Source organism: Corvus brachyrhynchos, unplaced genomic scaffold (assembly GCF_000691975.1).
Source record: "Corvus brachyrhynchos isolate BGI_N302 unplaced genomic scaffold, ASM69197v1 scaffold115, whole genome shotgun sequence".
Classification (NCBI taxonomy): Eukaryota; Metazoa; Chordata; class Aves; order Passeriformes; family Corvidae; genus Corvus; species Corvus brachyrhynchos.
The window spans coordinates 18,679,422-18,703,603 of NW_008239553.1; the positions used below are offsets into that span (position 1 = coordinate 18,679,422).

At 35.8% G+C, this 24,182-nt stretch overlaps 1 protein-coding gene across 2 annotated transcripts in view; it reads right to left on the reverse strand.

Moving 5' to 3' along the window:
• Positions 1–24,182, reverse strand: part of PRKD1 (protein kinase D1) — a 120,143-nt gene that overhangs the window by 34,004 nt on the left and 61,957 nt on the right. The window contains exons 2-5 of one of the 2 annotated variants that reach the window (XM_017742190.1): positions 23,450–23,588; positions 7,816–7,947; positions 6,972–7,132; positions 4,202–4,225 (exon numbers count right to left, since the gene is read on the reverse strand). In XM_017742190.1, the coding sequence (XP_017597679.1) occupies positions 4,202–4,225; positions 6,972–7,132; positions 7,816–7,947; positions 23,450–23,564 (432 nt within the window). In that variant the 5' untranslated portion in view covers positions 23,565–23,588. Of the gene's footprint in view, positions 1–4,201; positions 4,226–6,971; positions 7,133–7,815; positions 7,948–23,449; positions 23,589–24,182 lie in introns of those variants that run through there. The other variant, XM_008639565.2, reaches the window with a different exon arrangement.

Below are 24,182 nucleotides of genomic sequence, written 5' to 3' on the forward strand. Positions count from 1 at the left end.
CAGGGAATTCCCAAAACAAAAGCCCTTTCTTTTTGGACTTGCTAGTACCAGCAGCCATAGTAGGACTTAAATACCACAAAGCTTTTTTTCCAGTATCTTCCAGACACAAGTTCCTTCAAAAATATTACATTTAGTTTGATCTTGTATCATGCACTTCATAATTTTAAGTATATTAATTAGTAAGTTATTTTCATGGAAGTATCCTGCAGTATTAGAATGCCCACATCAGAAGCCAGACCTGGCAGCTTTGTTATGCCTGCTGAATAAAGGCGGGGGGGGGGGGGGGGGGGGTGATGATATAATTTGGCTATGATACCTTTGTAAGTCAATACAAAACCCTTCAGATAGCTTTGCACAATTCTGATTCATCCCATCATATATGAATCTTGCCATTTTAATTTTTTTTCCCCAGTGTCTATATAAATGTGTCCCATCTGACACTGTCTACACACCATCCTTACCAAATCAGGGATAACCAGCAGGTCTTTAGGCTTGACCATAGACACTGGTTTGGAAAGTTTTGGAACTGGACAGAGGAGGTCTAGACAAACCTACGTGGTGAGGCTTGAAGTAAGCTTGGGGGCAGTACTGTGTTACCAATACAGAAAAACAAGATTACATATTAGAAGAGAGGGAAAGCGCCGCTGAATACACCTGGGCCATGTAAGAGGAGATAAAAGGTTGCGTTGATTGCCATTATTCCTCAAAATGCAAATAACATTTTGGGATCTTGTACCAATTCACAACACCCCAAAGGATCATGAATGATATCGGAGATACTGCAGGGAAGTAAAATGTGTGCTGCAGCATTCGGCAATTTTCAATGTGCGCAAACCCTTTTGCGACTACTTAGAAACTACAAGAACTTAGCTCCTAATTTTCCTTAGAGGTACCATACACTCCTAAAGAATTCCTACTGTTACAGTCACAGAGTTTCTACGAATCCCCAGTTTAAGCCATGGTGACTTTAGATGTAGGGTCATAAGCAGGCAACAAATAGGTGATTTAAGAACAAGTGGCAATTACCTGATGACAAAACCAACCTGAACCTCTCTCCTCTTCCAAGTTGAGGAGTGAAATACTCATAAAACCTCTGGGATCACTAACAACTGCACTCAAAAACATCAGCAGACACAGCACATATGAAATTTCAGAACATGTCTATCTTAAGCTGTTTAGCATTTTCCGTTCTACCTACCTTTCTAGATACTTAGAAAATATTAGGTGCACAACTGAGGCAATATTTAATTGTTTCCTAAATATACATGTGTAACTTGAAATTATAGGCTTAATCATCTTCTATACCTTATCTAGCTGTAATGAACCTCTGAAACTATCATATTGGGGCAAACTATCATATTAGGTCAGAAAAGCCCTAATGTAGTTTGCATTAGTTACACTTCTACAGCATTTAGTGCATGGCAGATAGTACTAGGACTACTATTATTTTATGGCACAGCAGTGTGCAAAGTGAGCCAGTCCAAATTTACCTTCTGTATCCTAAAATGATTTAATTTGGGGTTCAGCTGAACTTTGAATACCACGGACATGCAACATGTTTTCATCTTAAAGAAAAGAGAACTACATTTGAAATACTTTTTGATTTTGACCCTTAGTATGTTTTACTATTTTAAATTACTGTAAAAAGGCAAGAAAACTAAAAAAAAAAAACATTAAAAATTGTGCAATTAACTTAAATTCCTATTTATATATTCAACTTTCAACGTCAGATTCACTGAGTTTCAATTCTTAGTTCTGTTTAGTGCATGACCCTATATTCACCTGGTGGATCTGGCACTAGATCAATGTGAACATTAATTAGGATTGGATAAATTACTCAAAGCCTCTATTTTACCTTCTATTATTTTTAAATAAACTCTAGCTTTTGGAGCAAATTCCAGGAGCACTACCCAAAAGAGCATAGGGGGTTTTATTAAACATATGAGCACACTGAAAGCAAGTTCCCACTAAGACAAAGAGGAATGCGCAGTGTGTATCACTGGAGCATGGCAAGATAACTTGAGGGTGACAAGAGTAAAACATAACAGAACGGTATTAATTTACAGTCAACTGAAGTGTCTTCAAAAGAAAATATTAATTCTGCCTCTGAGGATCTTCAGTCTAATGAACTCTACTTCAGCCATTAGAAAAGGACTTGTAATTAGAAGTGGTTTAAGGCACCAAAATGCTCTCAGCTGCAACACCCGAGCTCTTCTTTAATCCCTCCCTCAAGGGCCCTTTTTTTCCCAGTTCAGTGAGCTGGGGAGGCATACAAGACTCTACAGGGACTGGAACTAGGAAAAGGAGATGCATCTTCTGTAGGAGTGTGGAAAACAAAGGCTTCTTAGAGTGGGTATTTCTGAGTCACTGGAAACAAGAACTCCTTATTTCAGTGGGCTAAGACAAAAGGGCATCTGTATTAAGTGTTGGGTGTGAGGAAAGAAAGAGAAAATGGCCACCTACGACTCAAGACAATTCCCTCCCAGAGAGCCTACTGTCCTAGTTCTGCAGAATCACTCTTCTATATATAGCTAAAAAGCCTCAAGCCAGCTCTGCTTATAACAAATCTACAGAGGCAAGCAACACCTGGTGCTTTATATTCTGTCAGTGATACATAGTCTTTTTAACTAAAACTATTTATATTTTAAATTTTAAGTTATTTAGCAAAAAATAACTGTAATTCCTGATTCTTCATCAAAAAGCAAAGATAATATGTAACATATCACTTACCCCCCATGAGACACATCATTCCTATTTTAAAAGCAAAGCTCAGCTAGACTTTTTCTGAAAAATCACTTCCAATGTGTCTGTAAAATGACCTGACTATATCAGCATTCATTGCTTCTAGAAAACAAATAAAACTTACCAAAATAATGGAAACATATTAAAAAATATAAATAAAATTCTATTGTGTCATATGACTATTTTGAAGCAAAACCATTGATAGCTACCACATTTTCTTTTCACAAGAGAAATACAGTTTTGTTTTTCCTCCAAATACCTTCTTTTTTTCATTACTACCTTTAATTACTGCTACTTTAGGATAATCCACCATCATCCAGATTGATGGATTTATCATTTTTCAGACAGCACCATACTTAGAATAAAATTATATTAGATATTACAAAAACTGTGCTTTATATACACCTGTTTGTATTGCTTTATGGATACTCTGTGCAGCTGGAATTCTGCGGCACATAGTAGGAATGTATGTGTTTCAGGAAGAAATACAAACCTCATCCCTGGAAGTGTTCAGTGGGCTTTGAGCAACTGGTCTAGTGGAAGATGACCCTGACCATGGCAGGGAGTTGGAACCAGATGATCTTTAAGGTCCCTTCCAACCTAAACCATTCTATGATTATAGGAAAGAAAGTTATTTCTTTCAAAGAGAGAAGATGTTTGGCGACAGAAATCTTCATTTTAGTATAATGAAATATTCCTCAGACTATGTAATATTTCTAAAATGTAGTATTTCTAACATTTGCAAAGCCTGCTCTTCTCTGGCTGCATCCCAAATATATGCTGCAAGGGTAGGTTGCCAATATTTCTTAGTTTCAAAAGCTTTGAAACTTTAAACGAGAACCAAACTTCTTTGGAAAATCCATACTGAAAGTCAAAAAGAACGTTTGACATGAATCACCCACTTGAAAAGCAGTATCGTTTTCTCATTTAGACCTGAATTTTTTTCACATAGAGCTGTAACTTATTTGTACACTGTTCATGGCTATTTCCACAGAAATACAGAATCCTAGACTATTTGGGTTATTTTTAATTCAACCATAGTCTGAAAGAAAGATGTACCACAACGGTAGTATGGGATCAGAAGTTTATTGCTGGTGTGCACTTGAATGTGAGGTTTGTTCAGCTTAAAAAGAAAATGTTTATTTTCTACATTACTCCAGCAAATTCCCAAGTCCTGAAAGTCAAGGTAAAATCTTTTTCCCATGCATTACTACCACATAAAATAGGGCTTCAGTCTAACCAATGACCTCTATCATGCCTAAGAAAGGAAAAAGTCACTCTTGTATTAAAATATTTTTATGTTCCCTAATTTTACTGTTTAGTCTAAGAATTATGACCCTCACTTTGGAATCTGGACTTTACTAGTCTGATTTAATTCCTGTATGCCGTCAAATTCATACTGATAATCATAAAAGAGGATGTTGCTGATAGCATGGTACAGAATAAATTCAGTACATACCTCATAGCCAGGGCTGACAGGAGACTGACAGGAAGTTGGAAAGAAGAAAAAACAGAACAAAGAATTAAGGGGGAGAAAAAGACAGAAAATAATGTTATTTTAGAAGCAAGCATGAATGTGGGATCATATTATACTCTCATTCTTTGTTATAGAATACATGCAGAAGAACTGCACTTGAGCTGAGACATAAAAATCTGGGTTGCATTGTATCCTCCTAGTTCTACTTTGTTTTTTACCATTTCTTTTGATGAGTTTTATACTACTAAGTTAAGAATCAAGAAAAGATTTTATTCTTTGGAGGTAGACGTTTAAACCTTTAATCAAATATAGTCCCCATTCAATTTTCAGTTCAAATGAAATGCTTTATTGGCTGATGAAAACATTTATACCTGAACTGACACTGTTTCTGTGCGTGGTGGTTCCCTATGCAAGGATAATTAAAGTATAGGTACATTTTGCACGATTCCATATTATCCTGTGTCGAAGATTTTTAAATGACAAAATCTCAGAGGATAGGGCATAACTTATTCACTTTATAAGTGTCATTTTCCTGGAAGCAGACTTACATGCTGTGTCTCCTATTAGGTGCACACGACATCAACAAAAAAAAAAAGAAACACCTCAGTTTAATAATTACATCTATCAAAGATCTCCAGGAATTATTCTCTCTCAACTGCTCTGACTCTACAATGGTAATTAGGGGTAAAAATACATTTATTTTAGTCCTATTTAAAGAACTGATAGATATAACAGAGATTATATTTTGTTAGCAGTGATTCAAGTAACACATCAATATTAGTAATGAATGATACACTTCTATGAACAAGGGTGATGTTTTTCAGTATATTCACACAGACTGTAGAAAAATGAAAGACATTCATTCCAAAGTGCATGGTTTGATTGGCATCACCATATAAACTGTCATAAAACTTATCTCACAAGTACTGTGGAAGAATTGAGTCCAAAGGACAGATCTGGTACACGAGAACTGACAAAGCTTATGCCATTTAAAAAAAGCAGGGTGGGGGGCGGGAATGGAAATACATTCAATGGAAAAAAAACTAAACAGAACAAAAGACATATAGAAGCCATATGCGAGAGCATTTCTGAAAATCTAGTAAACAATACCATGACTTCATGAAATCAAAGTGAGATAAAAAAAACTACTTGATTTCTCTAGGCTAATGCCCAACCCTTTACCTATTGTAAATATATTTTCTTTGTGCACGCACATGTGATGTTCTGACTCATCAGCACGGGGACACCAATGTTTACAAGTTCTTAGAGAAGTATAGCCTGCAGTATAGATGACACTTAACTGCATTTCTCCACTGTTAAGTTTTAATGCTTTCAACCATTTTGAAATATATAGCTTTGCAAAACGGGTATTTCGTATAAGAATGTATCAGCAAACAACACAGTCATACAATTTAAAATGTTTTCAAATTGAAATTTTTTTGCTACATTTTAACTGTACAGTGCAGTGAATATTTATAGAGGATATACCAGGATGCTCACACAATTTTTTTAACCAAAATTTCAGAAAAAAAGAGATCAGAATTAGGGCCAGCCTTCCTCATAATTTTCTGTCTTGGCCCAAGTAATTTCTGAAACAACCTGCTGAGAATTATGATTAATCCGTAAACATTTGTTGCTGTAGCTTGCAGAACTTAAGCACCTTACTCATTTATGCAGCTTTTCAATTAAAAATACAGATTCATAATGTTAACCTTAATTTCCAAGTAGCTTTAGACTAATGATAATCAGTAGCATAAGTACATAATTACGGTTCGTAGATAGTACTGCATCTAACACCAGGTCTACATAATTTGCAATAGTGTCCTTTTAGTATGTCAAGTTTAATAACTTTAATATTCTAATTGAGAGGAAAACACGATAATTGTTGTGTGTACTTATAAATTCTTTCCTCTCTTTTAAACCTTAAGGTTTTCAAAACTTTCACTTAGGAGTGGAGTCATTTACACACTGTGTAAAATCTTAACTATTCAAGCATATTATGACCATGAGTGCTTAAAAGAACAAACATGCCAAAAATAAAAAGTAGGTATCATTTTGATTTACTTCAATCAACATTTTGTTCTCAGAGGAGTTGCTTTCATTTTGGAAAACTAATATATTAATGAATACACAAGTACACCATATAGTTATGTGCTTTTGTGTATACTGTACATATATATATACACACAGCTACACATATACAGACATACACATACATGCACCACAAAAAGCCATTTAAGGATCTAATGGAGATTTCTCCTACTTTCTTCTGAACACTTAGAAATATGCTAAATATGCAGGCTCCAACTAATTGATGACAGCCTTGACTGTGACAGATACTCAGTTTAATGCTGCGGTGTCTGGGTCACAGTGTTCTAATGAGGCAAATCTTTCCTATTTAATAAGACAAGGGATATAATGGTCTGATACAGAAGAAATTCAACATCTAGTTCCAGAATAGATCCTCCAAGATCCAACTACTTATATTAGCATGGGTGGCAGTTTTAGATCTTAAAAATAACCTCATTCTTGACAAAGGAGGAGACTCCCAGGAGTATCAGAAGTGACACATACCTTAAACCCACATACCTTAAGATGGTGACCTCCCTTTCACGTCAAGATGCCTTCTCTTACTTTATAATTTACATACCACCCTCCTCTGTAGTCTGTAACAGGCAAAACCAGATTCTATAGCACTAAGAGACAGTTTCCCAGCTCCTCCCATGGCCGCTACAGGTAGGGAATCCCATACCAGAAGGGCTTCATCCATCACGCTGGGTGAGGGCTCTGCAGAAACTGTACGAATGGTACTCAGTCCTGTTAGGGACACATTTGACAGGCGTCTTTTCCTTACACCACTGCAGTTGTTAGGAATTTTAAATGCACATCTCTTATGGTAGTTTAGACCACATCCTGAAAAGAGAAATTTAAAACCATCTGATTGTGGTTTATTACTCAAAAAAGCAAATAATTTTTAATTTTTTCAAAAACAACACAAATTCAAAAACACTAGCCTTATTTTTGATTAAACTTTTTCCCTCTACTCTGCTCTTCTATTCTACCAAATTTTTAGAGAGACAGTGTTATCACTTCCAAATAGATATAGATATACATAACCAGTGTTTTTTCTCTGATTTTTCAAAACCTATGGTCTCAAAGTGCAGGGAATTTCTACGACCAGCACTTGTGAGGCAAGGAATGGCATATTCTGCTGCATTCAGTTTACCAGAAGTCAAATAGGTGTGCCAAAATGAGAAAACTTAGCTATTACAACTTCATATGGATTGACAGTAACTTCAGTTAAATAATCTGAATTACTGCGGTACAAAAATGATACAGGCTCATTAAGAATCATAAGGCAAGGGTAAGCCTTTTCTTAAAAGTACATATTGACCAAATTTTTTACACTCAAGGTTACAGAGCCATATCTAAGAGGCCTCAGAGCAGTCAAAAAGATAAGTGCTTTAATCAGTTAATTACTTTGATAGTTCTTACTGTCTCCAACCAATTTAAAAGCAGCATTAGACACAATACACAGAATTGGAATGGAAAAGCCTCTTCTTTAGACTGAAAAATTGCATCTCACTGCAGCTTACCTTCACATTTGAGTCCCTGACGCACCAGCCCCCACAGCATCTCTCCACAATGGTCACAAAAGGCTGGAGCTCGATATGAATGAACAAATAGAGCATGGGGCCGGATTTGAAAGTCTTCAAATGTAGCAGAAGCTGTAACAGTAAGATCACAGAATTAGTAACATAACTAATAATCTCCACTTATGTGGTACTTCATCACAGAACAAAGCAGAACTCCTTCTGGCCACTATGATGCTGAACCTTGAATTTGGAATTGTTCACTGTACAGTATTTTGAAGATAAAAAGAGTGACAATATACCTTCATACTACAGTGACCACTGGAAAAAGCATAAAGCTGCATTTACAAACCTGAAGCAATGACGTCTCTGACAATATTCTTCCAATCAAACACAGGAGTATAATAGCGTATCAACATTTGCCAAAATTGTCAGAGTTCAATCAAACGTCAGAAATTTTTCAAAATACTCTTTTACAGGCTTGACTCACTACACCTGAAGTTATACGTACATAAATTAAACTGAACACATCCAGTAAAGAAATACTGCGAGGTTTTTTTGACAAGTAAATGAAAGTGTATCTAAAACTTCTCCTGATCATTTGGTGTAATTAATTCAGCAGCCTATATTGGTATCGGTGAACTGATCACTCAAATTAAAAACATATATTAGAGCTTAAAAACAAAAATGTAATGATATACCCAAATTTTCAATAAAGAAAAAAACTTTGAAGAGCAGCCTGGAAGATGGTTGTGCATTTCTTGAAGTACCAAATCCTTACAAAGTGACATGAGCCTGCAACTAGTGTAACAGCTGCAAAAGTTAGAGGGGCTAGTCAAAGGCACTAGTGCAAACCATAAAAATAACCAACTAAAATGTTTATAGAACTATTTATAATACAGAGACAACCAGTACCACACTTAAAATCAGACTCAAACGAAATATTTCCATTTTCTTATTAAATATCTTGAACATGTATCAGATAGTCTAAAGAAATATCTGTCAAATGTTGTTAAACATTAATCACATACGCAAACATTTGATCTCATTCAGACTGCCATTTAAACAAGTTATTTGTGTGCTTACTCTTCACAGATATCAGGATGAATGCAATAGGTATTGCAGCCACTTAATAGAAATACTTTGTCTTTCAACAGAAATACATTCCTGATTTGCAACTGACAGAAAGAAAGAAAGCGAAAAAAAAAAACCAAAACCAAAACACACCCCCTCCCCACAACCCTGTTTTTTAATGGTTCAATTCAAAGGAATTCTTAAAAGATCCAAATACCCTGGCTTGTTCCTTGTCTGCTAATGAAAAGAGAACCAAAAATCTGCACACCGATCAAGAAAACATTTTTAACTAACTAGAGGAAGGTACCAATAAAGACCTATGCCCAGGCCTCAGTTGCTTCTCTGTAAAAAACTGCTACTCTTTTCCAAAATCATTCACAGAAAAATATGTTCCCAAAATCATCCACAGAAAAATATGTTTCTAGCCTCAACCAGTCTTGAGATCTAATAACAAAAGTATTTAGAATACTATCACAAAAGTAGGATCCAATGATCCCAATAATATCAAACTTCACTTTTTAAAAAAATTTTTACTAGACCAACCCAAACCATTTAACAGCTTGTTTATTTCAGGATTTCCCTTTCTTCTCCCAGGAATATTTCATAAAAAGCCACACTGAAAAAGCTTACTTAATTCATAACACTAGGACTTCATAGAATAGTCCAATGCAGACACATCCTGGAACTAAATTAAATAGTTTTGTATTTATCTAAAAATGTAAAGTCAGGCATATTTTCCACTCAAGGGCTTTCAAATACTTGCTCAAATATATTATTTTTCTATTTTTTTCCATACTACAGTGGTCAAATTCACTGTTAAGATGTTCACCCTGTAATGACAATGCTCTCCTTGGTCTACTAAAAACACAACTCATCACAGAATGGGTGGGAATTGGAAGACACCACAGTGGGTCATCTGGTCCAACTTCCCTGCTCAAGCAGAGTCATCCTAGAGCACATGGCAGAGGATTGCTCCAGATGTTTGTTGAAAATCTCTGGTGAGGGAGACTCCACAGCCTCTCTGGGCAACCTGTTCCAGTGCTTGGTCACCTGCACAGTAAAGAAGTTCTTCCTCATATTCAGGTGGAACTTTCTGTACATCAGTTTTTGCCCATCACTTCTTGTCCTATTGCTTGGCATCACTGAAAAGACTCCATCTTCTTGACACCGTCCCTTCAGAACACATTTTTACATGTTGAACAGATTTCTTGTGATTTTACTTCAGGACTTCGAGTTAACTATCTTTTTGTGCATATTGCCACATGTTTTTCTGCAATTCCAACCACATGAAAGAGTATGTTGGAAGGGTCAAGCACTCAAAGCTTTAAAATATATTTTGATCTTATTAAAATACAAATATATATTTATATACTTCACTTGTACAAAGAGAACCAAATACAGGCATATAAACTTTCCTACTTCATTTCATATTGAAGATAGGAATTTGGACAACACCCTCTCAGTAGACCACTGGTCTGTGAAGTTCAAGAAGGATTTATTTTTCTGGGCCTCTATTATTACCAGCACGCAGCCACAGGAGGAAAAGTTGTCACAGTCAGGCAGCAGACACCTGTATGGTCCTACCACCTATGGGTACCAACTGTATTGCAATAGGTCAGCAGCTGGATGAGATCAAATTATAGATGTAAATCGTACTGGCCCTTGATAATTCACTTCCTCTTCTCTTGCCTGGTCTATGAAATCATGATATATATGTGAAAACATGGTCTTCAGCATTTTGGAAACTCCAGCCACAACACACTATGACATGCTACAACAGATCTCCTCAGCAACTCAGACAGCTATAAACACAGCACTAAGCCATCCCATCTTTCTACTGGTCTCCTTCAGACTTTCCATCTGGAGTTTAGCGCCTCATCTCTGCTGTTCCAGACTTTTGTTCATGGATTTTGCATACTTACCTACAACTTTATGAGGAATACTGTGATTAACATTTCTGATTCTTTGCAAAATGAAATGATCATGGAAAAGATACGTATGTATATAGGAGCCTTTTCAAGAATAAGTGCCAAAACTGGAACACTATGCCCTACCAGCTTCCAACAGAACTGCAATGTACACTTCTTTGCTATTGTGTCTCTAGCTTAAATTTGCACGTGCAAATACAAAATCAAGAAGCTTATGAAAACAAGATACTCAGTATGCATTGCTCTCCTAGGAGAAGACAAGGAAGACTATAACTACTATAACAAACTCAAGACACAATAGCCATGAATTTTGGTAACATATATGTGAAGTTTAGAGATGCAAACTTTTTGTTTACAGACTTTCCTGAGGTTGTTTCTAGAAGCATACAAGTAATAATCCAACCACTATTAAAACAAGGGATATGTACAATAAAAACAGTCTGAATCTCAATCTAGCAAAGGATTTATGTAACTAAGTTCATGACAGTTGCTTTGCATAACCTAACATTATGCATGTATTTAAGTTCTATTTTGCATTAATGATGCTTACTAAATTGGAAGACTGGAGAGGAGTTTTACATTGATTTACTGGGTAGTTTTACAAATAGTATGAACAGTACACCAAAACGACAAATAGCCTAAAAAAAATTCAGTAACTCAGTTAACTTTAGTTAGTTAAATAATTTAGATAATGGATTGAAAATATATTACCTTAAAAGAGCTTAAAAAAACTGGGGATTTTGCAATGTATATATTATTTTCTCTGTAGAAGCAAACCTGAAATCAAAATCTCCCATGAGTAGTTTTGCCTTAGGAAGTGATTTATACATTAGGTCCTCCTTTTAAACTTCTTCCTACCATCTAGTCAGTCAACTTTTTAAAATTACATATCTAGGAAGCCTTTCATACAGCCACTAACACTCAAAGCTTTAACTTTCAGAATATTCCTGTTATTCACTGAAAAAAAACCAAACCAAAGCCTTGCTGATGAAGAGAAAGATATGTATATTTTTTCCAAATTAAATTGAGGCCTTTCTTGGTAATAAAAAGCTTCTGTAATCAGACTACCCTTTTGCTTTGACAGAGCACTGATGGGGTGAAGACAATTTTGTTGCTGTATGTTAAACTGTGCTGTAAAAAAGGGGGGGGCCTCCAAATATGGCTATAAGCACATCCTAAAAAACTTAATTACTCTGCAGAAAAGTTTGAAATATTATGTTCTTAATATAACACCGTTACACTGTTAACTCTCAGACTACCTTGTCATCATCTATTTAAGCTTTCCTAGTATCACCAAAACACAGACACTGAAACTTCAACAGTTTTGACAAGACTATTTCATCAGATCTATTAATGACTTGGCTGTTAATGGCTACTACTCCTTGTTCTGGGCTCAGTAGGAGATCTATCATTCAGCACAGCTGGAAAGTAAAATAAGAGGACATTGCAAATCAGAGAGGCAAGGTAGGTCTTGCTTTCAAAAACAGGCAAATTATTTACTTCATCATTTTGTGTTCCAAGTCCAAAAGGGCTTTGAACTATAAGCAGAGGTGAGATCCTGCTATAACGAGTAACAGAGCTTCACACAATGGGCACTGTCATCTTACATCCTTGCCCCTCATGGCAGAAGAAATCATCTATCACAAGACTAGCAATATCTTGCAGCTATGAAAAGCAGGCATTCTCCTGCTACCTTCTGCCATTTGGAATGCATTTAAGAGTAATGTATCCTGTTGAGTTCCCACAGGCATTCGTAACTTGAGTCCTTACTTACAAGAAGTGCTGGCATCCATCACTTAAAAAATTAATATAACTCACAAGTATACACTACTAAACTTCAAGCACTGCTTAAACCATAACAATTAAGGACTGTGTATACAGCTCAGCTGGACTAAGAGAAAGGAAACCATTTTATTCTTTTCAATGTTCCAGTCCTGGCAATCAAATACAGTTTGAGTTTCTGGAGTTTCATTTAAGTTAGCAGAGTTCTGGCAGTTCATACAGGCCAAAGACTCCATCTCTGATCACTACAAATAATCTTTTCCTAGAATCTATACATGTACGTATTTATAATCATTCTGTTTCTTTCTTTGCTCTGCTCTGAAGTAGGGAAACTTGGATATGGAAAATTTGAATCTATTAAGCTTTCTGGATATGAATGTATTTTAGCACTCTAAATTTTACATGCAGGGAAAAGCCTTCGAATACAATAAATTTGATTTCGTTTTCTTTACCTATTATTGCTTTATCCCAATGCTTTAGGTAAAACCAGTTCTAATTAGGAATGCTAAGTTGACATTCTGTAGGAGGTAGGGACAGAGGGAGAGATACATTTTCAGAACTGAATTTGGAACTCTTGAGCAGAAACCTGCTATTGCTAATTGCAACTGGTACTGGCTGGTTGCAATATTTTTATAATACCCAGACTAATCAAAAGCTGCATGTTCTCAATCCTCCAGCGACAAAGATACAGGAAACTGAATCACCTGCCACGAGGCTGAAAACATGTTGTGCTTCTGCACCTGGACTATTTAGTCTGGAAACATGAGCTTGGGTGTCCAGAAAGCCAATGAGAGGGAAAAGAAAGGTCCCCAAAAAGAAACAGTCATGTCAGAAAGAAGGGGGGCTGGAAAGGCAAGGGTGAAAATTCTGCATAGAGGTAAGATGCTAGAAATAGGGGAAGATCCCAGAAATCAGAGAGAGAGGGAGGCCAGAGAACCTCCATGCATTTTGATCAGTGATGGCCAAGGTTGGTAGCTGCATGTGGTGGTACAGCACGAACAAACAAGACTTTGTGCCCAGCCTTCCTTGGCCAGCAGCTACCTCCTTACGGAGGGGGGCAGTGGGCAGCTGGCAAATGTAAGGCTGGGAAGCGAGCAAATGAGCCAGCATGGGAGGCATCCAAGCAAGGATCTCATCTCCTTCCTTCTTAAAGCCCAGTATCCAGATTCACTATGGGCTGTTGTTTACACTGTCTCATCAGTAACAAGAGATTTAAGTAATAAACTAAGGAGACAATAAACCATTTGCAATCATTTGTCCAGTGCTAGCTCAGAATTTAAAGGAGTGTTAATAAAAGATTAACATTTATGAGTCAATGTGCTTGATTCATCTGTACACTCTAAACTTTCAAAGTTCAGTTCTGATGTACTTCTATATATTTGTGAATGATTCCAGTTTCAAACCTACAAACTATACAGCTCACTGTGTTTAAGTTCATTTGAAATCCCATCACACAATTGTTTCATTATGAATTTACCTATTTTTCACACAAGTGGAAAAACCAACAATACCTTACTTCACAGCTTCAGGCCCTGTTAATCATAAAACACTGCAGAGGTATAAATTTAGCATAGGAAAAAAAAATTAAATACTCTGCAGGTTTACTGGAGCTATTGATGCAGTGTTCAAAACTGGTTCTGACTACTGGCACTAAGGAGCAGCCTAACAGGAAAAATAAAGTCTCTTGCTCCTTTTCCATGCTCTGACCAATCTAAATTAGTATCTTAAAGTAAATGTTATGAGCCCTTTACATCTTTATTTCCTCTGACATTTTTTTTATGTTCTTCAGTGTTCTTTTCCAAGGATTCTTAAAAAAAAATAATCTCAAAAAGAAGAGGTGCTCAAAAAGAATAGCAATTGCAAAACTTATTTAATTCCCACAAGTTTCTTTCATAAAAGGTCAAGATTTTTTTTTTTTGTTATATGGTGAATAAATGCTATTGGCTAAAAGTACAATGGAATTAAAAATACAATCTTATATTAAATTCAGTAAGGAATGAAGGAACCACCTCTGCATACATTAAATTATTTTTAACAAACTATATTGTTAACTATCTGCAAAAGTTTAGATATCTTTTAGAATTACCCTAAGAATTCATAAATATATAGCATTACAGAATAAATACAGCTGGGTTGTTTTGGGGTTTTTTTGCATCGTTTTATCAGATGTCCACAGGCCCGGAGGGGATGCACGCAGCAGTACTGAGGGAACTAGCTGATGTCCTTGCAAGGCCACTCTCAACAATCTTTGAATGATCATGGTGATTGGGAGAAATGCCCAAATTCTGGAGGAATGCAAATGTCATTTCTACCTTCAAGAAGGGCGAGAAAGAGGACCCAAGGGAACTACATGCCAGACAGCCTCACCTGAAGCCTCTGAAAAATGATGAAACAACAAATCCTAGAAATATATGACCAGTTCTGGAATACGCTGTAGTGTCTGATTAATAATGCTTTCTTAAGGTCTCAGATCTTTGATGAGACCACCAGAGATATGTAACAGAAGCATGACTGTATACAACCATTCAGTTTTCTCAGGCCCACTTGAATCTTTCTAGGATAACACTAGAAAAGGGAGAAGGGAAATTAAAAATGCTAAAGAAATGCGCAAGGTGACATAACCTTGAAGAAATAAATTAATTATAGTTCTGAATTGTGGTTGACTTTTAAAAATTGTTTACAAAAATTCAACAATGACTCATCATAGAAACATCTCCAGTGCCTGGCCAGGTAGATCAGAAGGTCAAAATTATATAAGTAAAATGTTTAGTTGCTCACTAAAGAAGTGTTCTACTCACAACATGTTTACCCAGTATTTCCCCCCCACACATAAATAACTAAAAATTAACACTAGGAAATGGTGATACTAATATTCCCCACATGACATTCTGTGTTCAGTTGCTGTGAACAGCTGTGACAGATGAGGAAAACCACTAGAGGCATGGAAGAGACTTAGATATGAGGAGAGATTAAAAGATTGGAATGGTTTTGTTTGGAGAGGAAATGAGTTAGAGTTTACTGGACTCAAGAAGAGGAGGAAGCAAAAAAACCAGGAAACAAACATAATTGCTGCAGAATAACCTTCTGCACTACCAAACTACAGTGATAGAAGTCTTCATGTCCTAAAAAGCAGGAAAGCTCTCCAAACTACTTTTTGGCAACAAGTCACATCTTAACTATGTTAACAGAAACATTCTTGGGGCCTCTTTAAAAGCCAGATTCCAGCTGGAATGACAATGTCTCCAGGTCTGAGTCACACTACCATCAAGATATAAAAACTAGCAGACTGCAACCTGTGGCAGTTCCTGTGTATTTTCCTCCTTAGTTGCCATTTCAAATTGTTATATTCCCCAAGGGAAGTAGGTTTGCTTGTTTGTGCTCAGACCTCTTTTAGCTACAAACCTCAAGCACTTCCTGAAAGAAGATGTGTATCTTACCACAAAGGACTGCAAACATAATTTATTGGAAATTACCATGAGACTGTGTATTTCTATTTGCTCTTTCAAAATCAAAGTCAGCAGTCAGCCAATGGAAGTAAATCCAATGAGTTAGTTCAACAGTGATATTGAAAGATATATTTTTTACATAAGCCATATTTAACTTGAAGCCTACTGCAGCACTGAGTTATTCAGACCATAACTTCAGAAAGACTTGAAAAAGTACAGAAATTCTCCAAACACTAGGTTTTTTCCTGACATACATCTGAGCAGTGTAGAATACACTGTTGACCATGTATATAAGTTGTCTGATGGGCAAGTTATTCCAAGTAGGTTACCCTTTATTTTTCAATGTTCTGCATCATTTATAGCTACTCTCTATTCAAGACCACTACTATCATTTAACAAACACACTGATACAAATGTTTCATCAAGCATGTACTGGTCAAAGAAACTATTAAATAAATCTATTAAACAAAACCCTCTATGACAAATCAAAGATTTTTCTGCTTAGCTGAAGCAAGGCTTGCTCCCCATTAAATTTGTAGCTAGTGAGAATGAACTGGGGAGGCAATTATTTGATGAAAGTGGATGGCGTCTGGTGAGGAAAAGAGAATTCTTTGAGTGGTGGCAGTTTTATAATTAAAAACTGTGTTAGTAGCAAAAACAACTGACAGAACATGAAGAACTGTGAAAAGGAGAAAAAAAATTAATTGAAGTTTTCTTACTCAAATATTCAAAAAAAATTTCATAAAGAGATGATTTTTTTTTTTTCCTAATATACAACTTCAAGTGAAACTATAGCAGTGGTCTCCAAAGTGAGGTGCACATACCCCTGGGTATACAAAAGACAATCCATTAGGGTGCAGAAAGAAAACATTAGAACTTCAGCTACATATATAAATTATAAAGAAATAAATACACATATATTGAGGGTGTATGCGTGAAGATTTTTAGTAATGAGGTGCACAATAAAAAAATTTGGACTTTGCCACTATATCTTTAAGAAAAGCTCAAGTGCTATTAAAGACACATCCTGTGAAATAATTTATAGCTATACCCAAGTTTCACACACCACAGATGTAAAAGAAAGACTACGAAGTAAATAAATTTGTAAAGCAGTAAACAGTTGATGAAAATATGTTTTTGTCTTATCTTCCACTTTTTTCCATAAATGCATTTTTAATTATAAGCCTTCCATTTGATTCCCGAATGCTAATCAGATGACAGCATTGCATTGTAAGTCTAAATGAACACACAAATATCCATTAAAATATTGGACAACATACTGCAGACTCCAAGTTTCATTCATCACTTCAAGTCTTTTGAGAAAGGATCATCTGACATGGGGGCTGCTGAAGTATAATACTTGAATACCATATTGAGTTACTGTTACTAAGAGGATTGTGTTAAACTCAGTCAAAATCATAGTATCTAAACTCTTTTTTAAAAGGGTAAATGTGAGATGCATCATATTAAGAAAACTGAGTAAAAGTTAATACGAAAGGTAAAAATAATCGCCTCACTGAGCTAAGAATATTTTAAGGAGAACAAGGGTTTTTTTAACTCCAGAGGCTTTAAAATAAATATAATATACAAAGAAAATCAAGATTTAATTTGGTCCACTTTGGAAGCTGATAGGCATTTTTTAATGCATTAACTGCAATTAATGGAACTAATCAATTCCACCTTTCTTGGAAAGCTGGATGTACAACTTACTGGGGTGAGGCCTGTTAAAGTGGTGTGACATGAAATATGTCTCTTTTCAGTGAAATCATGTGATAAGAATACAAAAGCATAAGAATTACTGGATCAGACAAAAATCTACTAAGCCTGGAATCCTGTCTTTGAAAGAGGAGTTCTCAAAGCAACATCAGCATTCTCTGAAGCAGAGCAGGTGACAAAGGTAGAGCACACAAGGGCAGTGATACTACAAGCCATTTTCTGTTTTGTTGCTATACCTGACACTTTACTAGTCATGCTTTCCAGATCATTCATGAATGTATTTAACAGCACAGACTTAAGTACCTTGCTGGTAACCTGCTTCCACTGTGAAAACAGCATGCACTCATACTCTTTGTTTCCTAAGTCATAAACAGTTATTTACCCATTTAAGCATTTACCCTGGTCTCTCATGAAAGCATAGTTTCTTTATGAGCATTTGAACTGAAAGTGTTTGTATTAAATCTGGAAAACCAAGTGAAATATCTCAAATGAACCGACAATTTCATTAAAGAGCACACAAACCGAAAATGTGCTCTCGGAAAAAATCAGACCATTAAAGATGTGTAAGGTTGGATATTTGATCTATTAGGTTGCAGTGGAACAGTGACCTCTCATATATAGGCACTGTCCAGAAAGTAACAATTAACACAGTTAGATATAGAAGAAAAGACAGTGAGGCAAACATAAACAAAGAAGGAAAGAATCTTTGAGTCCTGAGAACTTCAAACACAGTCATCTATCTGAAATTCATGACCCAAGAACGTTAGACTAATGAACCGTGAGGGACACAAAATCAAACAACTTTTACCTAATCACAAATGAGCCTTACCTCTATAGAAAGAAGAAAAATGACAGCGAGAGAAAATTGTAAGGATATAGAGGAAGAATAATTGTTAAAGATATTATCTTAGACAGAATAAAGATATTTGTATTTCTCAAGACACCAAAAAAACAGCGTGTTACCATAGCCATGAAGGCACCAAGAGAAGGATGCTCTTCAATCACAACGAAGCAAAATCACAAACTGCGCCCAACTATGTAAGTACTATAAAATTATGTTCAGAGATATAACATCATAGGGTTTCATCTCAAGTTGAACTAACACTACAATCCAGTTATGTGTTGATACATGGCATTCACTGTAATTGTATAGCTATCCACAGCTTTTATTCAGCTCAGTATATTTTATCCTAGGCAGTATAAACTGTACTGAATCAAAATAAAAGGTCCGCATCTAACAACCAGGTGATCTACCATCTATGTGATATTATAACAGAAACAGCTTCTTAACAAAAGCAGTGGATCAATTCCTGCCCTCATCAGCTCAGCAAGGGAACATAAAATAGCTGCTATTTGACTTTCTTGCCTCAGGAATCCTGCCAAGTTGAGCACAACTGCTCACAGCAAGCAGTTGAAGTACATTCCACTAATTTGCACAAGATGCTAAGGTTTCATTGTCTGCTTTCCAGCAGCAGACAAAAACCTCTTACACCTCAATGTAACTTCGCCCAGTAAAAACAAGGTAGAATTTTTATAAACAAACCCATATTAAAACTGTAAATATACAAATTCTTTTTCTCTATATCATGAATAGACCGGGCAAATTTACACAGCAGTTTTTAATAAACTTCATGAAAAAGGTACAGAAGAGGACAAACTATGCTGGCAAAAACAAGTCTAAAGACATCTAAAGTAATTGTTTCCCTGAAGTCCTCAAAAAACAGAGCTTTAAAAAAAGAGTACAGATGTACAGCACCACAGCAATTAAGGTAAAAATGGCAAATACAGTTATTCTGAAAAAAGTCACAGATACACAGATGAAAGGTGGCAATTGCATCTACAGACAGCTTAAAATAACAACTTCGACACACCATTCATTTCAGAAAGGGGCTAACTCATCTACATTCCAGATCTCATGTAACAACTTAAAGTAAAAACTTGTTAACTATTTAACTTCTCTGCAAAGAAAGGGTACAAAGGACAGTACCTATCATTAATATCAATTGATTGGCATCAACAAATTGCAGTTGAAATAAATTATTTTTACAAGCTAGTCAAAAAAACACTGAAGGTCTTCAAAAACCTAGGAGTTAACTTCAAGAGAGTTTATCACAGCAAAAATAATCCATTCTGTTCAAATTTATTGTGATTTTTTGCATCCTTTCATGAGTGGAACATGAAAGTAAGCTTTCAGAGGTCCAGTTGAAGACTTCAGCAAATACTACTTGATCACATCAAGACTGAAGAACATTTTTCAGCTTAAACTCACTTCACATAAATATGCTTCCTTTTCTTGAGCAAACAGTAACACTACATTTTAGAGAGAGATCTAAGAAGACGTAACTTCTGGTTTCTTTTCCTTTCAGTGTTTATATATGACTAACTACTCATCTACAGCCATCTTGGACTGAAACTTTGCAACTTCTGTACCTTGCTTCCTGATTTTGGGCTGCCTACTAATTTTTGATAGTATTCTAATAAAAGGAACCCTTCATACAAATATACTTTGAAAAAAAAAAAAAAAATAATCTTTTCTCTGAAGATTCAGATCCTTTCAGTCTGAAATGCAATAGAACTATGTAGATGTTGGATTCAGTGAACACATTAGTGAAGACTTCCACAGAAGTAGTAAAACTTTTTCCTCTTTTGTGTATCTGAAGATGAACTTTCCAACATTTTGAAGAAAAAATGAAATAGAAAATGCACAGCTAAGAAAACAGAAACATGGTGAGTTATGTGTTACTGCCAGAAGAGTATTAGTGATACTGTTCAATGAATGCCCAGCAGCACAGCCTAATAAACCAAATGTGTTCACCGTACAAATATTTTGTTCTAATACATTTCTCAAGTGTTCCCACATTTCTATACAAACTCTATCAGAATCCCATAAATAGTGTTCAAACAGATATTTAAAAAAAACCATAAAATAAATGGAAGAAAATACTGTAACTAAAATAAACCCATATTTATTAGGCTACTACGATCATAATAAAAGTTCCTTTTCCTCTTTTAATGTGCAGCTGACCAAATCTGTAACTCAACATACTCTATTGCTTCCACTCTTACAATAATGCTTGACCTTTCAATTCCAAAATGCCAGAATCTATACTGGCACTGAAACCACAGTTCATCTGGCTGACTGCAACAGCCTGTGCTTATCTCCTCTGGATGAGTCAGCAGACACACAACATTTGTTCAGCACACTACATGATTGTCGCGGTCCATTAAAATACTACTGCATATTGCACCAATGCAAAACGCAAGTAATAATGTTGAGTAGGAATAAAAAGCACAGTAGGTGCTGCAATATGAGCTGCGTAAATTTCTTGTGTTTCACCAGAAATCTTTAGCTCTAACACAAACTGTTTCAGTTATATTGCATGACATCTGCAGGTACAACTTCCTTCCCTAAAACAGACTAAGGTGCTTCAGCTACCGTGAGCAAAACCTCTCACCTGTAAGTTTTTCTGTAGAAAGTTTTCAGCTCTTTCAAGAACTTGTAATATAAGCTCTAAGCCAGAAAACTATCACATTTACTAATCCTTAAACTGCCAAGAACAGAAGTGTGGCAAAAAAAAAAATCATCACAGGTGGTCCAGCCTTTTTAATAAAGTTTTAACTACAATGAAAAATAGAAAATGCATACTACTAGGATATGAACTGATTGTATAACCCTGAATACGAGGACTGACAATTCATCTTTCGCTACTCTGACCAATACTGACCTGAGCAATAAAAAATGAATGCAGTTGATCAGTACAGCTTTTGACATCAGATATCAGGGCCTCAGGGGATGCAGACCCAAAGCACAAGGAGTTTTCAGCAGCAAAGCCATAGCAGTAGCAGTGTGTTCCACTGCCCCTTTTGGACATTACAGTCAAAAACAATTACCATAACATACCTTGAATTCACAGAACTTTAGAATGTATATCCTGTTTAGATCTCTATAATGAAGGCTAGAAATAAAACACTTCAATCAGTTCAACATATGCATCTGAACACATACTGCATTTCATTTGTCCTTCCACCACTCAAGCACTCAATATCATACACTGTAGTGCTAAAGGCAAATCTCTTCTGTTTTCAGAAAGTTTTTTTAATCCCTTCAAAATAAATTTTCAATGCATATTATTAAACATCCCAAAAAAGACTTCTTATGGCCCTGTATTTAGGCAGACTATGTCCTTTAATTAAAAAGAAAAGATAACCCATCTACAGCTACTTTGATATGCACTATTGCAAAAATCCGTAATAACTTTAAACTATGTCTGAATATTTTTCAATTAAAAACTGCCTGCATTAGTTTGAATAATTCCCTAAACATTACAGACTATTTGCACAGTTCTTTCTCTTCTTCAGTGTTGCAGAACTGGGAATACTTTCCCCCCTTTACATCACACAGGAATTGTCTGCGAAAATTAATTGCTGCATTTAGTTTAAGCTCATTTGGGGGAGGACACTAATGCTTTCAAGTGTTTATTACAGAAACGTGTTTAGTTTCTTGTATTATTTGAGACATCTAACTGAAGGTTTTCATTTGTAAAAGTGCCATGAGTCAGGCAATGACATATTAGAAGTTTTATGTGCTGTCCTTTGCTCCTAGAGATTTAAACAGCTACTTCCCTAATTTTGGCAACTAGAAGGCATCTGATCTACACTCCAAAAGCATATAAACAATATATCAAATAAAGCACTAAAGTCCTTGTTAACTTTTTTCACTGCATCCCAGTTACTGAAGTGGAGTGATTATTTTCTGTGGGAAATATTAAGTTCAGATTACTAGTATCTTTTTTAAAGTGAAAAACTTATTTCCTGACATGGAAAAGATGAATGATGACTTACAGGAATGACATGCATTATTCCTTATTTCACTTTTTCCTATTCTAATCAAAGAATATGGAATAGACTCCCATACAAGAAAACTGTGTTCAAAAGCTCACTGACTCTTCCACTCTTTTCAGCATCCATTAGGACTTGGCCTTTCTCTTCATTAATCCTACACTCTTCTACAGTTGCAATTTTTACTTTCATATGGCATATATGTCTTCGTATTTTTAAGCGATTTTCCAGATGCTCTGTGTGTTCCAACTCCAAAAATACAGCCCTTCCTTCATCCATCTTCCAAGTTTTACTTGTCAAATAACACCTTTACATCTTTACTACTCCACACCCATGTAAACTTTGCACCATTCCTAGTCACATAACTCGTATCTTCTTACATCTAAGCTTTTGACAACTCCTGTTGACACCTAATGACATCCTCAGACTTCCTCTACATTTGAGTCACCTAATTGTGTTCTCCCATTCTTATAATTAAAAAAAATAAATCATGTAAAGAGTCAGAGCAGTCTTGGCAAGCATAATTCTGCAGGACTTTGAAAAAGCAATTACTCTATTTCCAGTGGATATTTTCATGGCACTCTACATAAAGCAAAAGGCTTATTAACATTGACCTGTTGCTTAACTAGTAATATGGATGAAAGAGGTTGTTACAAAATATGCAGGGCAACAGAAAAAGTAAGTAAAAGGCATAATATGCCTATATACATCTGAGAAAGGAATCAAGAAAAAGGAAATTTTCCTTGTATGGACTCTCACCTGTGCTGGGTCAAAATCTAACTGGGAGAATACTACCCTGGGTATTTTCATTCACAAAAGAATGACGGTAATTTTCATTGGTTTTTTTGTTACCTGATAAGACAACTTCAACTAGGTCTCCCTCTTGGATATCTGCAGCTGATTTCACCAACTGGAGAATGTTTTCAGAGGTAGGGTCATGGCGGAAGAGCAAGATTTTGTCGTACATTCCATAGAAACCACATTCGGGAAACTGCAAATACAAACCCATGAGAATTTACTATGCTATAAAACACATAACTGTAAAATACAGAACTGTAAAACACAATTAATGTATAATGAAATTTTGAGGGCAGGCTGGACCACTTCTCAGACTGGTACCAAATAGGATATATCTTTTTACACCTATGAAAATATTTATCACTGTATTCTGAAAATGTTTTTTCCCCCAAGCAAGTAAGCTCATTTGCCTTTTTCTTCCTGTGAACAATGCAGTATCCACTAGGAAATGAGACAGAAGTAAATGTGTCCCTCAGCCACTGCTGGTAACTTTTTCTCACACAAGTTCCTGAGTAAAATCATTTAATTAGACCTGGAGCAGGTGTTTGGACCAGATGTCCTTTGGAGTGCCCTTCTAGTCTATATTATATTATTCCATGATTCTATCATCTCTCCCCAGATGTCTGCCCAAAAGACGCTTTGAGGCCAAAAGAAATATATTTCAGCTCTGCCTAAGATGCAATGCCTAAATGATAACTCAATATGAAATATCTATTTTTTGAGACTGAAGATACCAGGCACATAAAACAATGCTTCAAAACAATGTTTGAAAACTTAATCATAATCA